The sequence below is a fragment of the Ictalurus furcatus genome, chromosome 28 (assembly GCF_023375685.1).
Source record: "Ictalurus furcatus strain D&B chromosome 28, Billie_1.0, whole genome shotgun sequence".
Classification (NCBI taxonomy): domain Eukaryota; kingdom Metazoa; phylum Chordata; class Actinopteri; order Siluriformes; family Ictaluridae; genus Ictalurus; species Ictalurus furcatus.
In genome coordinates, this window is record NC_071282.1 from 16,529,161 (window position 1) to 16,554,781 (window position 25,621).

A 25,621-nucleotide genomic window follows, 5' to 3' on the forward strand; every position below is an offset into this window, starting at 1 on the left:
TTAAGATAATTTTTTTTTTTTTTTTTTGGGGGGGGGGTTAAAATTTCATTGGCAGATCATTTTGCCTTTTTTGTAAAATACAACCGAATTCTGTCCCAATGGAACGGTAAATGTAAGAACAAAAACAAGTTGAATCATAATGAATAAATATTTGTTTTAACTATGTAATAAATAATAATAGGACGGTGTAATAAACGTAGGTTATATATAATTAATAAGAATTCTTCTTCTTATTATTATTATTAACATTGTTGTACATAATTAACAATAATAATTATTATAACAGATTGTCGCCCATCTTTTCATGTAAGAACTGTGTACACAGCCCAACTGGTATATATGGGGTGCCAATAATTTTGTAGAACATGAATATCTGTTTAAAAAATTTTTTTTTAAATGTAATTGCACAGAATGTATTATTGTATTGATGAATTTCATGTGTTCAAATATATATGTATGTATGTATGTGTGTGTGTTGGTGGGTGGGTGCCAATAATTTTGTGGCTGTGTCCTGATTGGCCAAATGCTGACAGATCATCACGGACTGAGCGTTTGAATTTATAGTTATTAACAGGTCATGGCCTGTAAGAAAAGGCACTAGATCATGCACGAGCCGTCCACTAGCTACGTTTCTCCCTCCATGGAATAATTTGGCATAATCCGGACCGGAGATGAGGCGAGGAACAGAGCACGCTCCGGCTCTGATTACTGTCATGTGTGTTGGATTGATGTAGAACACCAGTGTACTGTAGGGAGTGAGGAGTAGGGACGGTTTTGGGATTTCAGCTTCATCATGTCTCTGTAGATGAAGAAGACCTGGCTCACATTAAACAGAATGATACATGACCAGAGTCTGAACTTTGACCCCAGGTCTCTGAACATTCTTGCCTGATGAAGCAAATTACAGACGGACCTGATTATCGGAGGACAGCGTAACATCTGACAGCATAATGTGTGTCTGTCTGGTTGGCACGTTTCTACACCTGACCAATCAGAGCAGCGATCACTCACTCATCAAGATTCCTTTTTTTTGGGGGGGGGGGGGGGTTGATTTGTAATCATATCCGAAAGCATGGTGGAGAAAATCCAGCGCCATCAAGAAATCAATTTCTATAACGGATGTACGATCTAATGAAAAGTTCTAGCTGGTACAGAATACCCATAATGCACTTCTGTAAAGCTGTTTAACAGAAAACAATAGCTTCTAAGTCACTGTTTAAGTCTCATGTGAGGAATTAGGAATAAATATAATGCAGCTGAACCAGTTTTGTACCACAGTGCTGTCGAAACGCCTGCTTCGCACCTCCAGCGTTGGGAGCTTGAATCCCGCCTCCACCCTGTGTCCCCGTACTTCAGGGGTTTCCTTTGGGTACTCCGGTTTCCTCCTCCGTTGTGTGTGATTGTGCCCGGCGATGGGTTGCCACCCCGTCCAGGGTGTCCCCTGCCTTGTTCTCCGAGTTCCCTGGGATAGTCTCCAGGCTCCCATGTGACCCTGTGTAGGATAAGATGTACAGAAAATGGATGGAGCATGCAGCATTCATTTAAAAAACAGCTAATTCTTCTGGTTGCCAGGTATGTATATTTTCCTCAATATTACGTATTTTTATTTTCTTGGTCCATGGATGAAGCGTTGTACATGTTATATCGATTAAATTGAAACCAAACAGAAAAGAAGGCTGTTTTTTTTTTATTTTTAAATGTTTTAGGCAAACTAAAAGTCTATTACAATATGTGCGTTATGCTTCTGATTAATATGTAGTGAATAACCAGGTGAATTAGTGTATTAATGGGGTTAAATGATTGAACTATGGTGAATACATATGAAATAAATACTGTATGCGCATGTACATCAGTATAAACTGTATATAATTTACTTTACTAAATATCGCGGTATATTTAGCAACGTCACAGTTTTAAAGCAGGGTTTCGACCAGGGTCATGTTTCATTGACCATTAGTCTGGTTCTAAGGGAACATTTTCCCCACACACCTGGCAACCCTGCTCTTGATTCTTTTTTTCTCCTCAGATCATGTATATTTTTGCATTCCTTTGCTAGGTTACGTTCACATACAGCAGGATACTCATTAAAATCAGAACCCACTCTCTGTAGGCCTACAGAACTTCCTGCTGGAAAACAAAATACACTCCATGTTGTAATGAATCCCTCTGGTGTGTGTGTGTGTGTGTGTGCATTTCATAATCTGCTGGAATACAGAGCAGCCGTCTCGCCTTGATGCAGCACAGGTCGAGGGAGGAGAAACGGGTTCATGGCAAAAGCATTCGCACATGGATGCTTCATAAACGCACACAGGAATGAGAGTCAGGAGCCAAAGTTAACACGAGGAAAGGAGAAAACAACATGCTCGTGCAGATCGTAGATAATTAAAACCTTTGAACGTACAGATTCATACCACAGAGGTGTTGAATTCTCGAGTCAGGAGCTCTCTCTGTAGTTCCGGCTATAACCTAAATCACAGCTTTATATAAAAGTGCTCGTTCTAATCGGCCTAATATGTCGTTTCTATAGTAACGACTCATTCTCAGGGACTACGTACTCTGTCTCGGACACTCCCCATCGTCTAAGCCACGTAATAAACGGGTTTAAAAACCGTGTTGTTGTTATTCAACAAAGAAAACGTGTAATTGTTCACGTAGGGTTCAGTGTTTTCTGTAAGATGTTTATTTAACATTCGCGGAAGGAGTCTTCAGCGTTAGTGCTCGGTAACAGTCCGTAGGTTTTCCGCCACGTGAAAGTCTTCAGGATGAAGTTTGTACCTTCCAGATTCTCTCGAACATCACAAGCTGCATTTATTAAAAAAAAAAAAAAAAAAAAGTCTTATTAACTTTTGTTACTGCAAACTTCATAAACTTCTAAAAGGTAAGCAGTTATACCTTTTGTTTTTCTTTTCAGTTTCATTAGCTTTATCAATGGACCCACATTGCTGTCTGTCAACAATATGACTATAGCACTGTGTGTATGTGGGAAGGGTTGCCAGGTCTCAGTAAGACCCAGCTCGACTACTTCTCAAAAAGTCCTAAGACTAGCTGAAAAAGTTCAAGCGTTGGAAAACGGAGACACGTTTTTCTCACTATCACGTGTGTTACAGTGATTTCAGCTGAGTTAAAAAGTTTCACAAAGTTTCCATTAACCGATGCCAAAGTGCACTGCGGCCGTAGGATACAGACTGAAATATCACCCATGTGCTGTTTAGATTATGAGCACACACTGCAGACTATGGCATAAATATTGCGATTTGGAGTATTTCTAGTTAGAAACCTTGACTGTGCCACGCAATGTGTGTATTTTTATTTTTTATTTTAAACACATGCTCTTTGGGCTCCCAGTGTCTGGTGTAAAAGGCCACTTCAAGTAAAATTTCAGCGTGCTGGATGCTGCAAGTTCCTCCCAAACTACACCTCACTGCAGAAGCATTTCCATAGGAACTCTTTGCCAAATCTTTTCAGAGGAAAAATAGCTTACACATGCTCATAAAGTCGCTAGGAGTCGTCAGATGATGTCACGGGCTAATTTGCATATTCATTGATTTGTGATTTGCATATCATATCGATTTACAAATGAGGTTACATGAAAAGGAAGATTTTTCTGAAGACATCAGAACAGATTGTAGTTTTATCAGGGGCTCCCGAGTGGAACGACAGAAAAACACTCGCCGTATCGCCTGAGTTCGGGTTCACGAGTTCAAATCCTGACGATGACACGGCCATCTGTGGCCGGGAGTCCAAGAGAGTCCACGGTCTGGGTGGGAGGGTTGGCATACTCTCTCTCCCCGGTCAATCAGCAAAATCATGGGCATCTGTGAGCTCATGCATGCAGAAGGGGGCGGATAGCTCTTTCCTCCGAGTCTGGTACACCAACCCGTGATGCATTGAAAGGATGCGCTGGCTGGCTTTGTGTGTCTCAGAGGAAGCATGTGATTCTTTTATCAGAATAGAAAATAGACAATAATTTATTTCACATTGAATGAAGAAGTCTTTGATCAAGGCACCACAATCTATTTCCATAATTACAGACAAAATGAACAGTGCTGGTTAGTGATCGGTCGAGGAGGACAGTGGCGGTTGGTGATCGGTCGACAAGGACAGTGGCGGTTGGTGATCGGTCGACGAGGACAGTGGCGGTTAGTGATCGGTCGAGGAGGACAGTGGTGGTTAGTGATCGGTCGACGAGGACAGTGGCGGTTAGTGATCGGTCGACGAGAACTGTGGCGGTTAGTGATCGGTCGACGAGAACTTTGGTGGTTAGTGATCGGTCGACGAGGACAGTGACGGTTAGTGATCGGTCGACGAGGACAGTGACGGTTAGTGATCGGTCGACGAGGACAGTGACGGTTAGTGATCGGTCGACGAGGACAGTGACGGTTAGTGATCGGTCGACGAGGACAGTGACGGTTAGTGATCGGTCGACGAGAACTTTGGTGGTTAGTGATCGGTCGACGAGGACAGTGACGGTTAGTGATCAGTTGAGGAGGACAGTGGTGGTTAGTGATCAGTTGAGGAGGACAGTGACGGTTAGTGATCGGTCGACGAGGACAGTGGTGGTTAGTGATCAGTTGAGGAGGACAGTGGTGGTTAGTGATCGGTCGAGGAGGACAGTGGTGGTTAGTGATCGGTCGACGAGAACTGTGGCGGTTGGTGATCGGTCGACGAGAACTGTGGCGGTTGGTGATCGGTCGACGAGGACAGTGGCGGTTGGTGATCGGTCGACGAGGACAGTGGCGGTTGGTGATCGGTCGACGAGGACAGTGGCGGTTGGTGATCGGTCGACGAGGACAGTGGTGGTTAGTGATCAGTTGAGGAGGACAGTGTTGGTTTGTGACCGGTCGAAGAGAACAGTGGTGATCAGTCAATGAATAGCCTTTGTCCAGCTTGCTAGAAGAGGTTTTGCCTGTACTCTTACATATCTCATCTTTCAGATCTCTTGCAGACGATGTCTGTAAATTACCTCCATTGTGGTGCAGTGAAAGAACTGGAAACACAGGAGCCATACTAAGAAGAATACAAAAGTGTTTGTGCAATGAGCCCAATGCCCGTCCTGCTCAGATTTAATGAGGCAACAATTCCACCTATGGCAAAGAGGACTAACGAAAGGTGAAGCCATGAATGCTTGTTATGGCTCGTGTTGAACTACGGTTCAATGAATCGGCAAATCTGTGCAAAGCCATGAACAAAAAAAAAGATTATCATTGGCCCACTCACTGTGTGATCAAGGCCGCCTGCCAGATCTGACGTGTAACATTAGGCACATTCACTTACCCCGACTCAGTCGGCCCACTGATGTCATTTGGAAAACAAACAAATTAGCCCCGTCACTCAAAGTAAGAGCCTAATACTTATATTCCAGTGCCAGTCTGTTAACCTCTGGGGAAATTCTGGCCACAAAATGTTCTCATTAATGAAAGTCTTCAGTTTGAATTTCAAATGGGGTGTAGTGATGACAGCACAAAGCGCTCTTTGGAGAGCGAGCTCACATGGGATTGGTGGTGAGGGGGTTTGAAATCAAGCCTACAGAATGCGCTACTCTTCTGAATCGCTTAGAACTTCATTCAAGTGACTGCAACTTTTGAGAAAATCACGACCTTTGAACTTTTGACGATAGGCAAAAACAAATGACCTCAGATTTCATTCGAAACGATCAAAACCGTTCCTCTGGAGTGCATCCAGTTGATGCAGATGTAGAACTTTTTTCATCTCTTGCTTGATGAATGCGTTGGTTTCAAAGACTAATATTTTTTTGGAGTGCTGTTTTGTTACGTTAGCCGCCATTGCTTGGTGCTTGTGCTTTTTGGCTGAGCCTTAATTAAAAACACAAATGAAGTGACACAACATGTGGCAGGAGTCATCCTTCACATTTTCGAGGAACTGATTTACGTCTGATCGTGTGGATGGCCATGTCGGATGGCGTTCCAGTTAAAACCCAGCCAGTAATCAAGTCCAGACTCATTTTAGCAGAAGCTTTGAATAAGCTCTATTAACAAGTAAAGCGTGCATGTTCACCGTTTCTGAGCTTGTCCTGTCGAGCCCTGATAGAAGCCAAACATATTTCGGACTTCACGACTTCCAACAAAAACGGAATAAGGTTATCCGTGAGCTCCGTTAACGTTATAATTCACGTCCTTTTGAACCTCCGAATTTCTAACGATGGCAGATCGTCTTAGGAAGCGTAACGCGACTTGCTCACCGGTGTCCGATTTAGTACGATCGCAAACAAAGACAGTCAAAGTTCTGGGTAGTTCAATATTTTCACTTTGAGAGTAGCTATGAAATGCTCGCTCGATTGGCCGACGCAGATTACAATAAAATGCTTGGTTATAATTCTCGGATTAATTAATTGGCTGAGCCACTAATCAAAGAACTGCTCCTTTCAGGATCCGAGTCAATTGTCCATGACCTTGTGGTTGTGCTTTTCCACCATATGGATGTGAAACTTCCCCTTAATTAATTTGCTACCAGCTCTGCTCGAGCAGAAACCCAGTGCTGGAAGTCCTGGACCTTCAGTCTCAGCATTAAATGTTGTTCAAAAAAAGATCTTCCTCCCAAATGTCCTTACATGCCATCTGTCCTTTACACTGAGTTCTTTTCCAGTGTCCTTCTGTGCGGATGGAGCGACGGACTAGCTTCAAAACTTGTTGCTGTACACCGCAACAGTCCTCAGGCAGATGGATGTGAACGTATAAGGGGAACTATGGACTCCAGTCATGACAAACTGTAGATTAACCGTAAAAAAAATAAAATAAATAATGAAGCATGCGTCCCAATTCTGTCTCACTATAGTGTGAGTCATTGTGTCTTTGGGAGTTTAGAAATAAATGTGTAAAAATAAGAAGACTGCTATAGAGATCAGGTTAAATCTATAACCGCGAAGGTGTGGGAAAGTCCCTAAAGGGAGGACAGGCGAAGGAAGATAAAGCCAGAATGAGCTATAGTTCATTCTCCTGCACCGAGCTGATCTCTACATCCAAGCCGTGTCCAAATCAGTCACGTTCTCTCTCTGAAATATCGCTCCCTCATGCTCGGCTGCCCTCCTGCAGCACGCCGCGGCCAAAAACCCGAATCCCGGCTCTAATTACTCTGTCGGTAATTACGCACATCAGGCCTACAGCCAATGCTGTCTGGTCTGTTCCACAGTTCAGAGAGTTCTCCTACAGAAACGTTATCATCATTTATTCTCGTTCGGCGTTCGTTCGTTTCACGTTTCCCTGCACGGCCCACATCGCGAATACTTTCTCGGCTCGTGTAGTGTTCACGTCATGCCTCAATTATAGTAATTACAAACTTCTGAATGATTGGTGTGTAAATCAATAAATACATTTATTTAAAAAAAAAACAAAAGCCTTTAGAACTACTCAACGTTTTTTCCCGTTGAACTTGTAATTAACGTTAGGGAGCTTTCTGGATTGTTCTGAAAGCTCCTAATTGAATGCGTGAATAATTCATTCCCTGTAAACGTTCCCTCTGTCATCTTCTAGGATGAACTGGATAATTATTAGTATAGTATGGAATACCGTTTTATCTTAAAGACATAGTTTAGTGCATTCTGAAGAAAAAATAAATAAATAAATCAAGGCCAAGGAGATGAACAGCTCTGGGGTGAATCTATGGATTGCTCCATTTTATTTTATGGGGGGTTTTTTTTTGTGCTTTTTTTTTTTTTTTTTTTTAATAGAAATGATTCAAATCTAGGCGAAAGAGACGTGTAACTCGGAGTATAATCTATCTATCTGTAACTGTTCTTATCCTGGTCGGGCTTGCGGTGAATCAGGAGTCTGTCCGAGGAACACTGGGCGCAAGGTGGAAATGCACCCTGGATGGAACTTCAGTCCATCACAGGACACTAACTTTTGTTCATTTCCTTACCGAAGAAAAATAATTTAAATACCAGAAAATTCCTTCTGGCTGGACACCACCAACCGCTGTCATGTCTTCGTGCCAAGCGTGTTTGACTAACTCCGGCTTCTCGTAAAAGAGGTCAGTGCCATGACCCCTCCCAAGCCAGTGTTGTAATTGAATCTTTCAAAAATAATGAAAATCCCTAAATTGTTCCTGGCTGGACCCCATCAGTCAATTCCAATGATACCATCAAGTCCCATTGCCAAGCTTGACTGACTCCTACTTCAGTTCACTGCCCATCTGGACCTTCTGAATCACGCTCTTTACTGGAAAACCCGTTTCATGTGGTTACGCAGTCTGTTGCGGAACCTTAGACGGCCGTACTATTGAACGCTTCCTCACGCGAGGCTTTTCAGCAAAACAGCCTAATTTGTGTGAATGAGTAACGTTTCGAAAATGCCCTTCGACGTTTTTACAAGCATGAACTGCTGAAATCGATCGGACAACCGTCTGTGAGGGTTTTTCTCCGTCAGGCCTCAAGCTCAACCACATTCCCGTTCTCGAAAGATCCAGTCGAGCTGTATGGACTTGGCTAAGGGGCCTGAAAGACATCTCAGCCTTGCTCATTTTCACACGGCCATCCGCATCCAGCAGCGCTGGTTTCGCTCGGTCGTATTAATATTAATGGTAATGAAATACGGCTGTAAACGGGGCCGCCGCCTTCTTTTTTCACCCCCATGCTGCGACTCTGCTTGCCTTTCGGTCTTTGAAGAGAAAGCCTATACACCTCAGCCCCCATTAGCGTGCCTAAGGTCTGCTAACGCTCCCCGGGACTCCTGCGGTCTTTGGCCTCCACTTCAAGCAGAGCTCTCGGAGCAGGAGGTTAAGTAGGTGTGTTCAGCGCAGCAGAAATGGCTCCGTGATCCACTCCCTGATCTGCACAGACACTGACATTTCCCTCTCAGGGACTGCGGTGGATTTGGGGGGAGACCTGTGTGAATGGGAGTGCTGATATGGCCTGGGATTTTAGACAAACCGAATGAGTGTGATGGGTGTGATCAGCGTCTCTGAGGAAAAAGTTCTGTATGTGTGACTCTGATATGTCCGAATGTGAATGTCTCTTCCTGTCTTATTCCTCTCCTCTCTCTTTTCTTATCTTCCTTTACTTTCCACCTTTTTCTTTATGGTTCCTTATTTTACGTTCTTTTCCTTTTGCTTTTCTTATTTTTTACTCCTTTTCTTTCTGCGCCCTTTGTCCTCTCTTTACCTGCTCTCCTTCCCTTCCTTTTCCTTTTCCTTTCCTGTTTTTTACTTTACTTATTCTTCTTTAATTTCCTTTCCTTCCTTTCTTTTCCTCTCCTTTCTTTTCTTTTCCTTCATTTTGTCCTTTCTTTGCCTGCCGCCCTTTCCTTCCTTTTCCTTTTCTTTTGCCCTTTCTTTACCTGCTGTCTTTTCCGTCCCTTACTTTTCCTTTCCTTTCCTTCTCTTCCTTTTGTCCTTTCTATACCTGCTGTCTTTTCCCTTTCCTTTCATTCATTTTCTTTCCTTCCCTTTCATTCCTTTCCTTTCTTTACCTGCTGTCTTTTCCTTTCCTTTCCTTTCATTCATTTTCTTTCCTTCCCTTTCATTCCTTTCCTTTCTTTACCTGCTGTCTTTTCCTTTCCTTTCCTTTCATTCATTTTCTTTCCTTCCCTTTCATTCCTTTCCTTTCTTTACCTGCTGTCTTTTCCTTTCCTTTCCTTTCATTCCTTTCCTTTCTTTACCTGCTGTCTTTTCCTTTCCTTTCCTTCCCTGTCCTTTCATTCCTTTCCTTTCCTTCCCTTTCATTCCTTTCCTTCCCTTTCTTTACCTGCTGTCTTTTCCTTTCCTTTCCTTCCCTGTCCCTTCATTCCTTTCCTTTCCTTCCCTTTCATTCCTTTCCTTCCCTTTCTTTACCTGCTGTCTTTTCCTTTCCTTTCCTTCCCTTTCTTTACCTTTTTTCCTTCCCTTTCATTCCTTTCCTTTCTTTACCTTCTTTCCTTCCCTTTCCTTTCCGGTTGTCGTTTACTTTTTCTTCTTTTCTGTCCTTTTCCTTTTCCTTCCCTATTTGTCTTTGGTTCGATCCCTTTCCCTACCTTTTTTCACTTTGTTTATCCTTCCGTTCTTTAGCGAGCACTGTGGCCCCAGACAGGACAGGTCACAGCTTTTAATAAAGCTTTCCTTTCGGGTTAATGGTACACAGTACCTTCCTAGCCACAGACGAGGAATATTATGATGCTGAAAGGATTTTGAATGCTTTAATGAAGTCCAGAACTTGGCTTCACGTGTCTCTGGGAAACTGGCACTGAGCGCTGACACCAGAGCCAAATGATGGCCCTTCTAGATCGCTGAACAAGTGAGCATATGTCTTACCTGTTTAGTTTGGAATAAATCCTGACAGATTGGCCCGGAGACTCGCTTTGATAAAAATGCTCTCAGATCTTTGGCAGTGAAGCGTCCTGTCTCCTTTCAAAATAACCAGAATAAATGGACTGGATGTTTAAATCATGTTTGTGTGCGGATTTGGAAACTTCGTTCGTGTCCACCTGGCTCGGCTCGGCCCGGCTCGGCCCGGCTCGGCCCGGCCCGGCGGTCAATCTTTTTTTAATGAGCTCACGTTGAATATAGAGACCAGACGCGATCAACATATGAATTAAAAGTGCGATGAATCATTTATCAAAGCCACAGGCCGGCCTTCTCAACCTCAAAGGAGCACTGGAGATTTGGATGCGTGTGAAACTAGCAATAAAATCAGCTCTGAAATGGGTTTAAAATGCTGACGGAGGAAAACGTCGTGTACTGATTAAGGAGAGTCACACATGAATCATCGCAAAGCGAATTTTACGTTTCACAAATTTTTCATTTTTTTCCATCGCATTCCATGATTCATTACTTGTTCACATGTAGTGCATGTTTTAAAATTTCACGTGATTTTTAAAAAAAAATGTATTTATTTTTTCACACGCTTCAGTTTAGTTTCTTATCCCATTATTCATTTATTTCATTTCTTAGAGTTTTTTTTTCATTCTCAGAGATTTATTTCATTCTTCTCCATAGGATTCATTGATTTCCTTCGATTTCGATTTTTTCCCATGTGACTTTCCCGCCATGATTCGTGTCCCATCACAGGTTTATTTATTTATTTATTTATTTATCTTGGATGCACGGCTTGTGTGATTTACATTCTTCACACGTTCATTTCTTTTTTGCGTTTAAGCCGTGTCGTTTATTTTCGTTTGTGTATCTGTGTGTGATTCTTGTCCACGGATTTGAATTTTTCACGTGATTCCCCGACACACACGCACGATTCATTTAAGTTATTTTATCGCCTTTTTTTTTTTTTTTTTTTCCTTTGCATGTACAGCTTTTTTCACGTTTCGAATTTTATTTCCAAATGATTCCTTCATTAGACATGTTACATGTAGCGCTCGGGAGTTTATCGCATATTATTTACACGTGCATTTACTTGAATTTCACGGCATATCGGCGTGAAATGACGTGAAACGTGATTTTTTCCCCTGAAATTTAGATCAATATGTAAGATATTAATAGTAAGATTCATATGATTGACGTTTATATCTGGCGGACGTCCTTATCCAGAGCGACTTACGTTTATCTCATTTATACAGCTGAGCAGCTGAGGGTTAAGGGCCTTGCTTGAGGGCCCAACAGTGGTAGCTTGACCTCCTGACCTTCTGATCGATAGTGCACCATCTTAACCACCGAGCTACCGCTGCCATATTTAACTATTTAAAAGATAAACTTTGCTGAAAGAGGTAAATAAAAGTTCTGCTCAACAATGGGGAAAAGTAAGAGTGTACCGTATTAGAACCTCAACATCGTATTGCCTACGCACGGAAAAGCGGCGTTTCTTTTTCTCCGTTCACGTTTTCTGAGTATCAGAGTGCAAATAGTTCAGATGTTCCTGACTGTCGGGGGCCGGAAGATTGAAGCTGAATTACAGCAAGCAGACTGAAGATCTTTCCAGAAAAACACAGCAAGGCCAAAAAACCTGGACCTGTGTGTGTGTGTGTGTGTGTGTGTGTGTGTGTGTGTGGGAGAGCCGGAATTCACAATGTTTTTTCCTTCACCAGTTATCTCGCGAAAAAGGGAAATGAATCACAAATAACCGCAAAGATATTAGGTCACGCTCTCCACAAATCAACCTCACATCTGTGGACATTTTTGAGATTAAAGGAGGAGGAAGGGGGATGGGTGCAGGTGTCTGCACTCACGCTCTACACACACACACACACACACACACTCTCTCTGATTGCATGTCCTTGTCTGTGTTCTTCATATCGCCTTTGAAGTGTAGTTCAGCCTGCAGCAGCTGGAGCTACAGGTGAAGAACATGCGTCCAACAGCCATGAAGCTCCGCCCACTGTATCATCTTCAAAGCCCTGCCGATGATTCATTTACAATCACACGGAGACGAAAAGTCTCAGAGACTCAGCCGGGTGCATCCTCATCCCACACTAAACCTTCACTTAGGTTTAAAATGTGATTACGTGAGTAATATGAAAATAAAAAAAATACATCACATGTAATCACCTTCGGACCAATCAGAATGGAGAACACCAGTGTGTACCTTCAGAACTGCTTTCGGATGCTCTCAGTGGGAATAATCCTCCACCTCGCTCGACATCCTTCTTGACATTTCGGTTGTAACTCTGCCAGACGTCACACACTCACTACTTTAATTCACGTCTGGAGCTCATTGCTTCTTTTTTTCAGCGAGCTCGCAGACTTTTACGTTCGGCCGTATGCGAATGTTTCGAGTGGTTCATGATTGGTCAATTGGGTCAAATGTAATGTTTAACTACTTCGTCTGAAATCATTCCGATTTGACGGTAATTACAGAAAATAAAAAAATAAAAAGGTTTCATTAAATAACCGTTTTGGGTTTAAAGTTCATTAGACCTATTTATTTATTTATTTTAAATTGTACATGCTTAATTAAATACAAGTTCATTCTCGCACTTTAAAACATATCCGAATGAAAGAATTTCGCTTTGAAGTTTATTCATAGCCATTTAAAGACTTGATTCGAAGTGGAGTATTGATTCTGGAAATAATCTGTAATTATTTAAACGATTCGTTTGAATTGAAGGTTAATTAGAGAAAAAAACGTGTTTACAAACGAATTGCCTATAGCAATTAAAAAGACACACAGTATATTAATTAAATGGATTCATTTGAAATGAGTTCACTTCAATTACTTAAATGAAAAACAATTAAATTACCGATTTGAATGGGGCATTTAAACACGGCAATGTTATACCATTTATAATTAATCATTTATTTTGCTTTAAAGTCATTTGCACCCATTAAGAAATATAGTAGTTAAATGATTCATTTCAATTTAAAGTCGCATGGGCATTAATTCAACAATTCAAAGCTATTTATAGCAGTAATAAATCAATAAATTAAATAAATAAATAATTGATTCGAGGTTCAAATGAACTAATAGTACGTTTTAAAAAGTCATTTCAGTTTTAATCAGTGATTTGAATTGAAAGTTAAAATTTCAGGAGGAAAAAAAAAAAATACATGTTAATGAATAGAATTCATATTCGTTTCACGTTAATTATACCGGTAAAAAAAAAATTTATAGAAATTATTGTTAATTATAGAAATGTAAGTGAATTATAGCAATACATAACAAATACATGAATTAAATAATACATTTGAATTCAAAGTTAATTATAGCATTTAAAAAAGAATAATAATAATAATAATAATAATAATAATAAAAAGACATTTTGAATTTGGACATATTTTGAATTGGGAAGGGGAAGGGGAGGGGGAGGGGGGGGGTCATGTGGAGTGAAAGTGAGGAAAGTTGCACAGCATTTCGTTCCTTTACACTACATTTGGGCTAAGGACAACTAGGTGATTTTACAAATATAAGGCTCAGCATAATGCTGAGGTGTGCTAGCTTGGCGACGAGAGATATGGAACTAACGTCTGAGTTGCGGCCATATTGTAGTTACACATTCAGAACTAGTTATGTGTATATATACCATGGTTACGCCCTAGATTAACGCGTACACCATGTGACGCCAAAACAATGTAAACATTGTCAATAGTAAACGTATTCCTATTCAGTGTACTCGTGCTGAAAATAGTAAGCGTTAAAAAAGAGTAGAGCCTGATTTGTGACACGTACAGTGACGTGCGTTGTGCTTCACTTAGTACCGAGTCAATAACATGAGACCAACAAATTTGACTTAACGTAGCTGTAAGGCATGCACGTCCATGAGCGGCTAATTACGCAGCTCCAGATGGGATCCCTGCTTAAATGGAAACAGAAACCCATGAAAGAGCATATGGGGTTGGTTTTTTTTTCCCCCCCTTCTATTCAGAGCAGACGTCTAACATGAGCGCTGTTCAGAACGGTCATTTGTCCTGCTCCTGATTACGCATCTGCTGTCGAGGCTCAGGTCCCGGGCCTGTGTAGGAATGCCCACCTACGTGCGTATTAATCTTTGTATTTTTTCCATAGCCTGTGAAAATAAACTCGACGCCAAGCGCGTGCCGTGATGCCTGAAGGACCGTAGCTCAAACCAATACAGAGCATCAGAGCACACCACACCGATTTCACCTCCTCCTCCTCCTCCTCCGACGAAATACTCGTGGAAATGGCTTTTAGTGTCGCTGCATGTGTTTTTGATTGATTACAACGCCAACGTTAGGATTAAACTAAATGAGAGGGAGAAAAAAAAATTATATCTAGAGCTGGTAATTTTATAGGCACATTATTAAATTCTGACATATTTACCTTTTGAGAGGGGAAAAAGTTGTTTAGCTGTGCGTTTGTGAAGCGTAGAAGCTGAACTGAGACGCTTTCCAGAAGTAGGAAGGAGACTTCCAGCGTCATTATGCTCAACGCAGAGGCACTCGCTTTCAATTACGTCGCCATGACTGGAGCTCGGCATGGCAATGAATCTTAAACGCTTAGCCTAAACACACCAGTCGGTATTTGAGTTCAGTGACATTTCTGCCGACCGGTGATTAATGACACTTTCATAATAGTTTGCTTATTCTATTCCGGTGAGAAAAAAGCTGTTCGGCCATGAATCGCGGCATTATCGAGACCCGTTTTACTTCTGCGCAGAGCTAGGAAGCGACGGAATACATTTATTTTACGTACTTGATTTTTCTTTGACCTGATACGCTATATAGCCAAAAGTTTGCGGACCCCTGACCATCGCATCCGTACGTAGTCCTTCCCCAAACTGTTGGGTAAGATACGGTCAAACCGGTCCGGTCCGATACGACAAATCAAAGAAACACAACAAGGGTTCAAAAGACGTTAAGGCAGTCAGGAATTACAAGGCTTAGAACTTACTTAGACATAGAGAATGGCAAGACTTCACAGTGAATGTATGGACATTGGGTCTCAATCAGCGCCCTAGTTCAGTAGGTTGTGAAGCAGAATATAGTGTACACGAGTTCGGGCACTGGTAAGAACCCTGACTCACTACATACTGGAAAGCTGATAAAAGAATTTCCGGTGGTATGACTACGTACCTGCGTTGTCCAAAAATGTAAATGTAAATGTAAATGTAAAACTTCGTAATATTTAAGATTTATATGTTATATAAATTTGTTCGCTTAATCACCTGCGTTTCTGTCATAATATGTCAAGCAGGATCGTACGCTAGCTAGTGGATTTTAAAAAAAAATGATCATTAAACACTTAAAAGTCGTTAGACTCGAACACACCGTCAGATAAAGTTAAAATCACTAGCGTACGTAATCATTTCAGCTACAACAATAAAAAGCTACTTACGCTCGTAGCCGAAAGTTGGCTGAGAGTTTGTCTTTTTTTTTATTCAGAAAACATGATGTCATTTCCATTACGGGAACATAACGAGCATCGATGCTCCCTGGTTTTCACGGTGCATTGTGGGATTTTTTAGGGAGTGACCGTTCCAGTGCACTGGAAGGATTTTGAGATTGAGACAGCCCTTAAAATGGCCGCCTCCCCGACCCCGCCCTGATTGAGACGCACCCGTGAACTGCTTAAACGCTTTAAAACCAGGAAGTGTCCAGGAAGTGAATGTTAGAGGTTGGGCTAGTATTCCAGTGATTGTGACCTCTGCTGGTGGGGAGAGGAAATGTCCCGAGTCATGTTACGCACACGATCTTAAACGTTTTGTGCACAGGAAACCCATCAGTACAGATTTATTTCATGAGCATAATATTACTGTAAACGTTTAAATAGTGTTTATTTATTAGAGACATACAGCGTTCTATTCGCGACCTGTTCGCTCCAAGTCTACTTCAGTTACACTGTACTTGTTTGTAAAGTTTGGATTAAACCTGTTCAGTTCAAAATTTTGACATTGATGATGGATGTCCACCACTGCAACAACAACAACAACAACAACAACGACAACGACAAAAATACCCCTGACTATGCTTCCTGAACTCCACTTTGAGAACCACTGTTCTATTTAAGATTTTATCTACCAAACAATAATCTTTTTTTTTTTTTTTTTTAAAAATCGGGTGTATCCTGGATCCAAAACAACAAGCAGAAAAATATTTTGAGACGACGGCTTGCCATCACTCTTCCGGTCTCCAGACACGAGACAGGGTTTGACAAATGTCAAGAAGTACGTGAATGTGAAGAGAGATAAATATGACATATTTTGAAGATCTGAACACTGCTTAAAGAATACAACACAACAAATGTCTTTTTTTTTTTTCTTTTCAAATACATTACTACATTTTTTCCCCCTTGGGGGTGTACAAACTTTTGTATTTGACGGTAAATCTCTACATTTTCCTTCCTCAGACCCATGTCACCAAAACAAAGTAACCTCAACCGACTGTTATGCAGTGACTAAGAGCTTCATCCTCAAAAAATCACCCTTGATTGACACAACAAACCATTTAAAAAAAAAAAAAGATTTAAGAGGAAGTCGTATTGCTTTTGAACTCGGTGATTCACTGTCCTCGGTCCAAAATGTCCATCTGTGCGTTGTCCTTCCTGGCAAGTCTAGGGGAAAAAAAACCAGTTTGAAAGCTTTTCATTTTTTCCCCCTTTCCCGCTCGAGTAATTCATCAGTCATCTGGCACCTCCATTCGCCCCACGTCGTCCCTTAGAAACCTTAAATATGTTATCGTTCATAAAGTGGACAGGGCCGGCTGTATATCAGCGCAGCACGAACGGCGTATCCGCGGGGCCTGTGTTTGACATTTCGTATTGAGACGGAGGTATTGTGTGTAAGAGAGACGTATGTGCGGCGTTACGTCGGCCGACAGCCGACGTATAAACGCTTCGGCCAATACACCAAAGGCTTTTTAAGCGATCCGAGCGACGGCCGTGCAAATAAACAACAGCGAAATGAACTCACTCTCACATCTGAGAAGTTTTGCATCCAAAACCGGTAATAAACGTATCAACACCGGCTAATCGTGTGTGTTATAGTCGGTAATAAACACACAATAAATCATCATTTATTCAGAAGTACAAACACCGGGCTGTAAATCAGCAGCGTCGACGCAGGGCTTTGTGTTCTGGACCGGAATAAAAACTTGATCTTAATATTGTGTGTGATTTAAAGTTCAAATGTTCTACAAATGAACCGGGTGTATTTAATAATGAGTCGCTATACCACAGTGCTACTGAATTCTCTGTTCTGATGTTTCACAGGTGATTATGCGCTTTATATAACAGCAGTTCTGACAGTAGTTCCAGCTACAAGATTATATCCAGCTATATTCAGGTGCTGTCGTTTCTATAGTAACAGCTTACCTTACATGGATGCTGAACATGAGCAGAGTTAAAAAAAAGCGTGTAATAGTTGATATGTTTAAACTTTCTATGAGGAGGCATTTATTTAATATTTAAGGAAGGAGTCTCCAGTGCGAGTGCTTATATATATTTATATATTGGTAAATAAACAATTGTAACTATATCGTCCATCTTGATTATCGATTATCGATTATCACACCCATATTAAAGTGTTGAAGTGTTGAAAATTGAACTCGTTTGTTTAAAGTTCGAACTAACAGACCAGATGCTGGTTTTTTCCCCCCAACACTTCAATTCCATAACCCGCTGTAGCTTCGTTTTCCCGTTCTTGGCTGACGGGAGTGGAAACCGATGTGGATTTCGGCTGTTGTAGCCTGTCCACTTCAAACTTTGTTGTGCGTTCTGAGATGCTTTTCTGCTCACCATGGTTGTAAAGAGTGCTCATTTGAATTACCTTAGCCTTCCTGTCAGCTAAGGTTCTTCCAGCTTTTTTTGTTTTTGTTTTTTTCACCATTCTGTGTAAACTTCAGAGACTGTTTCGCATGAAAATCACACAAGATCAGTGGTTTCCGAGATACTCAAACCAGCCAATCTGGCACCAACACCATGATTTCATGCTCCTATAGCATCCTCCAGCATGCCACTGAGAAGTATATAAACTGACGAGTGTTACGCTTAAACATACTGGATATACTGTGGATATCCAATCAATTCTGTTTTGTGAATTTTTATTTTTTTTTAATCTAGTTATTGGACTGGAAATAAACAGATACGCTATATCCAATGACCGCTACCTCAGTCATGGAAAAAAAAAGTGAATAACCCAGACATGTTATCTGCTTGAATTTTCCTAATATTTCAAGCAACCTCAACCCAGGGAAGTCAATTACATCTGAATAAAACCCAAAGCCACATTTACAAGGGCAATGAACTGTTCACACATTACATTTCAAACCACTCGAGCTTGCTCCGAACACGACGCACTCGGCTTAGCGTCCGCTCAGAGTCATAGCTAATAAAACATACACCAAAAGGCTAAACTGAATCATTTCCCCCAACACGGCTCAGACGCCAGGCAGCGACGGCTAAATCAATGGAGACTAAACGCATCCTGAGCTCGGTTTCTCCAAGATGAATTTCTTCCTTTTTGGCCAAAGGAGCAGATTTTTTTTTATTTTTTTATTTTTTTTAACGTGCCCATAAAACAATATGGAGCATGGTTGCCAGATACTGGGTCATGGATTGTTTTTTTTTTTTTTTTTTTTTTAAACATCTGGGTCTTCATGTTCCACAAGCGAACCATGTAGAACGACTCGGGTTCTTGTGGGCAGAATAAAATGCGAACCATCTGGTGCCCACCACCGATCCATTAAATGCGTTGAAAATCAGAGCTTTTTCATTCAGCGTCCGGAGAGAATTCGGAGAAAGCTGCGAAAAGCTTCGCTGTAGACGTTGTTGATCTGACCCTGAGCAGCAAAGCTCCAGATGTGCCCTGAAACGCCTAATCATTCTCTCCCAACTGGAAGAAAAGGGTAATGTCTCATACATTGCGTACTCCGTTCTGTGGCAACCTTTAAGGAAGTTGACGATCGTGTAATAAAATTCCCCTGGAGCTCAGCGCTCTTTTGAACAGGCACCAAGCCATTTGACACACTCAATAAAATGAAGCATTCCTGATCCCCCTCCCCTCCTTTTTTCTTTTCACACATGAGACTTCAACTAGATAAATAGTTTATTGCTTTCAATCGCATAGACAATCAATCATAACTCGGTGCCACGTACCGTACGTTACTGGAATGACGGTGATATGGAAATCTTTAGAAAGCACGGAGAAAAAAAAGAGCCAGTCCAAACCATAAAGAGCTGTCAGAACACAGAATAATAAGAAGAAGAATAAGCTAAAGCTATGCATTTAATAAATTAAACAAATAAACTCCTTGTAATAATAAAAAATATATATATATATATCAAACACATTATGTATGGAAATAATAGTGAAGTATTGTTTTGCCCGTGAATAAGGGTTTTTCGATATTTGAGATTTAAACAACAACAACAAAAAAGTTTGTTAGTAAATCATTTAGTCACAAAAATATAGTGAATCTTATTTATATATAAACATGAAGGGGAAAAAAAAAGCATCCGTTTTTTTTTTTTTATTCATGTCTCTAAATTACATCTATGATACATTCGGTATTTACACAGCCTTCACTCGATTGCAGTGAGTCAGTCATCCTTCAGAAAATGAAGAATACATTAAAAGAGAATGTACAGCAGTGTCTCGGAATGACCTGTAGAGTCTTTCTGAAGCGCCGCAGGACGTCGCGAGGTCAAGCTTCGAGGTCAGAGAGACGCTTTAGAGGCTTAAAGGGAAACCAAGGAGCATGATAACATGCAGGCACAATGTGAGCGTGATGAAGGAAGCCCCTCCCATTATGGGCATGGAGCCTGAGAATGTCCTGTCGTGATCGGACCTCCCGTGATCTCGTGACTCGTCCTGGACCGTGATGTAGCCGTTCATGATGCGGACGACTGCCGGCGGCGGTTCCTGCGTTGTGCTGTGAATAGAAAAGAAATCAGATTACGACCGTGTTTTGTCTGTAGAAGTGTTTCAGATCCTGGACATCCTGTTTTGTTTTGTTTTCCCAACGGGAAATGGATGTGGGTTACGTATAAACATAATTTTGGAACTTTTTAAGAAACCTCACTGCACCCACGAGGTATTCAGTAGTCATAGATATTTTTTTTTTGATCGTTCGAGTCAAACATCCTGTTACTTTAACTGTTATTTTTAAAAACAGTGTATATAGATTTAAAAAAAAACACACAAGAAGAAGAAATGATGTCCTGTTTGCACTGTGTTTTCCCCCCAAACGCTTGTTTTGTGTTGTATTTGTGTGTTAATTTTTGCGGTCTGTTAATGACAAACACCTGATATGTACTGAATTAGTACACTCCACACTGCCTTAAGCGCTCTCGTCCCTCCTGATCCCAACAAATAAACAGTTCTTTGAATTCAACATCTCTGAAGGTTGACGAAACCCTACCGCATTTGTGCTGGTTCTCCAAATACACTCTCTCGCTTCCAAATGCAAGGAGAAGAAGGTTATCCAAAGCGAATTACAATTGAGACAGGTCCCGGCATTGGTGATCCTGGGATTTGAACCCTTGGCCTTCAAATCCACTGATCTGCCACTACGCTGCTAATTTTCTTCGTTTATATTCCCAACTTTTTTTCCTCTCAATCCTAGCCAGGATTGTTTCTGGCTCTTACTTAGCTCCAAGCCAGCACCAGTTACGCTACAGCTTTCCTGCCTTTCCACAAATATATTTTCGGACCTGCAGTTTTTTTGGGACCCGTGTTCAATGCTTAATCCTTAATTAAAACCTTCAAAAGTTTAAAGGAGGTCAGAGGGATCCTTGTGGTAAATGAGAAAATGTTAGCCACCAATATTGGTACCACATGAAACACACACTTCAATATTCAGGAAACACCAAATATGGTCGTTTTCCTCCATGTCCTGCTTGTAGTTAATAATATTTACTTTGCGTTGATCGGCTTTGGTTGCGACACACGTTTGGGTGCTTGATGTCGTCACGTTTCGTTCACTTTTCCTTAGCTAGCTTTTCCATGTTTCGTTCTCTTCTTTTAAATCTTTACTCTGAATGAAGGTTTACTTGAGCTTGATTTGAGTCTCCTAATGCTTACTGACAGTTAGCATCAGGCCATGCATCAAAGCAATAGCAAAAAAGCAGCCATTCATCCGCCCAGTGCAAACCAAGGGGTCGGGGAAGGGGGTTGCAGGTTTTTAAAGCTACAAACGGGCGTGGATTTTGAAAAAACGATGATGAAAACGCACAAACATCCAACACCGACACTTTCCAGTCGAATTGTTTGTAATAATCCATCATGACACGGCCAGGCTTGTTGTGCAAGGTTATGAAACGAGCAGTCACAATAAATATGGTGATTTTCCATTCAAACGGAGGGAGAGGGGAAAAAAAATAAATCTGTTGATTTGGGTAAACGTTTGGCATGAGTCTAGGTTAGCCCGCTTTGTGCTTTGTGAAACAGAGGAGAAAACGACGAATAAATTGCTTTAGTCTCCAGTTTTTTTTTTTCTTTTCCAAAAGTGAAATCACATCCACTTCCTCAGACTCTGTCAACAGTTTCTGCAGACCGATGGGACTCGGAGGTCCAGCTAGTTTTTCCCCTTGTCTTTATGAGTCCAGCTGGCTAAACCACGACAGCTTGTACACGTTAGTTTAAAACTGTAGACAAATTAATTTGACAGGTTCTCTAGAGTCCTGGGACGATGACGGACATATATGCGTGTGGAGGGGAGGAGAGAGAGAGAGAGAGAGAGAGAGAGACACTAGTTTCTCTATAATAAGACCCCTGGACAACAACTTGCTAGCAAAACGTTTGGGTCCCAGCTGAGTTTCTCTGCTGCAGGTAAAAATAAATTCTGTGTATATATTATGAAAATATTGTTTGCTTTTACAGTCTGGGTTTCACCTGCTGTGGAGCACCAGAGTATATTTTAATAATGAGTCTGTTAAAGGGATATTTTTGCTCTAGCGTAGGCGATTGAAAATATACATAGACCATCGGGTGGAGTTTTTACACGGATGTGTGTCTTAGAGTTGGTAGAAATCCCCCCCAAAAAACACATAAAACAGGGGCTTAAGTGATCGAAATCAAATTTACACTCGCACGATAGTTATTTAGTTTAAGTACTGATGATGAATGAGTCCCCTAACTCCTGAGTCCCCTAAGTCCCCTAACCCCTTACAATGGTTTATTCAATTAATGTGGTTTATTATCAATAACCTCTTGATGTAAGATCACTTGTCTGAATTGACTGATTTCCCATATTAACCCTGAGAAAACGCTGAATGATGGATGCCTCGTCCTTCATTTTCATTTTCTCCGAGGAAGTCCTCAGGTTTCAACTGTTGGTCCATGGGCGTTCACATGGGAAAGGATCCTTCTGTGTCTCAGATTGAGAGGCCAGTTCAGGCAGAGGCAGTGCTGCAGGGGGATGATGGGACTGCAGTCTCATGTGTATGTACGCATGCATGAAGTGTGAGATGTGATAGCGGAGGAGCCTCCAGGACTCTCAGATGAACGTAACACCTGCGTATCCGAGACTGACGGCTTCCTGCCAGACCCTGTCCTCTCTTGTCGTTTCCTCAAGCTAAACACCCCTAACCGACACTGTATGCACTATATACCGAGTACAGCTAGACCAGGAACTCTCGCTTCACACGGAATACGAGGAAGCATCCGGAAACGCTTTGCGCGATGGAAATGGATAGCGTCCTATAATCGTGTCACCTGTGAAATGAGGAACAGAAATTCTTGAATTTCACCTGGAGAACTGACAGAAATCTGCTAACTGAAAATAACCTTCAACCCTTGCTAAACTTGAAACTGCTGGGGTTTTTTTTTTTTTTTTTTTTGTCTGGGGATTTTTCTCTCTGCATATTCTCACACACAAAAGGAAATCAAGTACTAGGGTGGCCCCTTGAGCCCTTGAGGGCCTCTCGAGCAGCTACAGGTTAAGCTTCTTGATCAAGTGTGGTAGTACAGAACAGTGGCCCTGGTTCCCCTGTGAACCCCCAGCTAATGGTTTACGCTGGTCAACCTTCTGCGACTTGAACTTACAGTCCTCTGGCCATAGGTGCAGGTCCTTTACCACTGAACTACCCCATTTAGCTACAATCTTAAAAAGGGGTTAACATTGACCTCATTTGGCTCAGGTTTTTAACCAAAGCAACTTGCAACAACTGAGAGAGGATTAAGCTGAGCAGGTGAGGGCAAAGGACCTTGCTCAAGGGCCCACCAGTGGCAGCTTGGTGGTATGGGAGTTGAACCTTCAACCTTCCAATTGAGAGGATGTCTTAACCATCTCGAAGGGTTCTATCATCTTAAAAGTTTCTTCAGTTGACCCATAACGTCTTCCCTGTCAGAAAAGGTACTAGGTAGAAAGCGAAATTGTTAACCATGTAACGAACCCTAGACCAACCCCTTATTTGGTAGTGTTCATGCTTGACTGGGAGATGCCAAACAAACCATGATGATAACTCGATTCCTATAAAGTCCTAGCCTCAGTCTTAAGGGTATCAACGATATGAAAGGTTCGATCGTTCTGCTCAACCCACCTTTCCTCCATACGGACCCAGAGGTCATTGAACTGCCGGTGTCGTTGCTTCTTAAGCCTGTTGCGCCGTTTCTTCTTTAGCTTGCGCTCCACCTTCTCGAGAAGCTCCAAGCTGTCTGGGAGCAGCAAGTGGGGTGGAAGATCCTCCTCCTCCTCAATGGGGCGCCATTCTCGGTCTTCATGAAGGAAGGCTTCCACTGGCGACTCCACATCCGACGCGTTGTCGTCTGCTCCGTCTGTAGGACGGCCGGATCTCTTGCCACTGAGGGAAGGAATGAAGAGGAGTTGAAAGAAACGGTCTGATTTTACAGATTAGGCACAGATTAGGTCTAGTCCTGGATTGCAGTGTGGTTAATGGGCGTTTTCCTCGATGGAAAGCCTTTCAAGTCTAAAACTACGCATAATTGCTGAACGGAAAGCCACCATGACATGTCTCACTGGTGCTGGAGTTGGTTGAAAGAGAACCGGTTTATGAAAATTGGATTCTGTGAAAGAAGAGTTTACTTGGACACTCTGTTGAACAAACGATCTAGACAGTTCAATCATGACCACGTTGAAAGCTTGTAGAATTGTCCTTTTTTTTTCCCGACCAGACATTTTCATAATTCAAGAGGAAGCATCTGAAACATGCATCACATCAACAGTGAGCCAGAACCTCGATGGTATTTTCTCCATTTGGGACTATATGAAAGCCCTAATTCTCTGAGGTTTGTGCATTTTTGGGGTGGGAAGCGAAGATGGGATTGATGAAGCAGGATCCTTGCTTTCTGGAGATAAAAAAAAAGACAGCATCTGCTTCTAATCGGAGCTCAATCTGGCTCCAAGAAACGCAAATGCATGTGGCTTCTAATGGTGTCTGAAACATTACAGGCATGTATTATAGCGGCAATGGTGCAAATAAGTCGGGACGCCAAACTTTCTCCGAATTTTTACATCGGAACAGACTGGACCGCAGGCTTCCAGTGTCTCCTCCAATCTGGCAACCCATCCATTTTTTTTTTTTTTTTTTTTTAAATATATAAATGCCTCTGTGTGTGCTTGGCGTGTGTATGTGTGGGTGCTTATGTAAGAGGGGAAGCAGAAGAAAGAGAAAGAGACGAGGTGGAACAGCATTCTGTCCACTCCCTACATATTTCAGATGATGACTTGATAAAGGGATGAGATGTTTTTCTTGGGTGTCCAATGACCATCCACACTTCTTGTGTGTGTGTGTGTGTGTGTGTGTGTGTGTGTGTGTGTGTGTTTTATGGAGCGTGAGAAGGGAGTAAGACATTTAGAGGAGAAAGCAGAACGGAGAGATGAGTGAAGCGATTGAGTTATCTGATTCGGAGTCAGAGATAGCCACCCAGAAAGGAAAGAGAAACAGCTGAAGTATTAAATTCTCTGTGCATAAATTCCAGGAGCTTATAACCTTATAGATTTTTGTTTGTTTGTTTGTTTGTTTAAAGAAATAAATAAATAAAAGGGGAAAAATGGGGGGTGGACTTTAAATCCGACATCGTGACGTTTAAGCGCTGCTCCCCTGTGCTTCCACGACTTTTTATAGATTGTAAGAACTTCACATTAAAACTGATCTGTTCCTCGTTGTAAACTATATATATGCAGCATATAATGGTGGCTTTGTAGTACAGGTTAGGGTAAGGACACGCAGACTCCAGGAAGCATTAGCATGATCACAGGTATCGCTACGGATACGGAAGGGATCGTACGAATGTACGACCGCTCCAAATGCGTCTTCACAGCTGATTATATACGTGTCGATTGATATTTTTGAGCAGCAGTTGCGCTCTAACAGTGGACGTTCTTAAAAAGCTCA

General features: G+C 41.7%; 1 protein-coding gene across 1 annotated transcript in view; it reads right to left on the minus strand.

Annotated features, from left to right (window-relative positions):
• Positions 1-19,656: 19,656 nt before the first annotated feature.
• The window catches only part of trabd2a (TraB domain containing 2A), a 62,090-nt gene continuing 56,125 nt past the window's right edge, over positions 19,657-25,621 (minus strand). The window contains exons 6-7 of the mRNA XM_053618077.1: positions 23,807-24,067; positions 19,657-20,196 (exon numbers count right to left, since the gene is read on the minus strand). Coding sequence (XP_053474052.1) covers positions 19,995-20,196; positions 23,807-24,067 — 463 coding nt within the window. The 3' untranslated portion in view covers positions 19,657-19,994. The remainder of the gene's footprint in view (positions 20,197-23,806; positions 24,068-25,621) is intronic.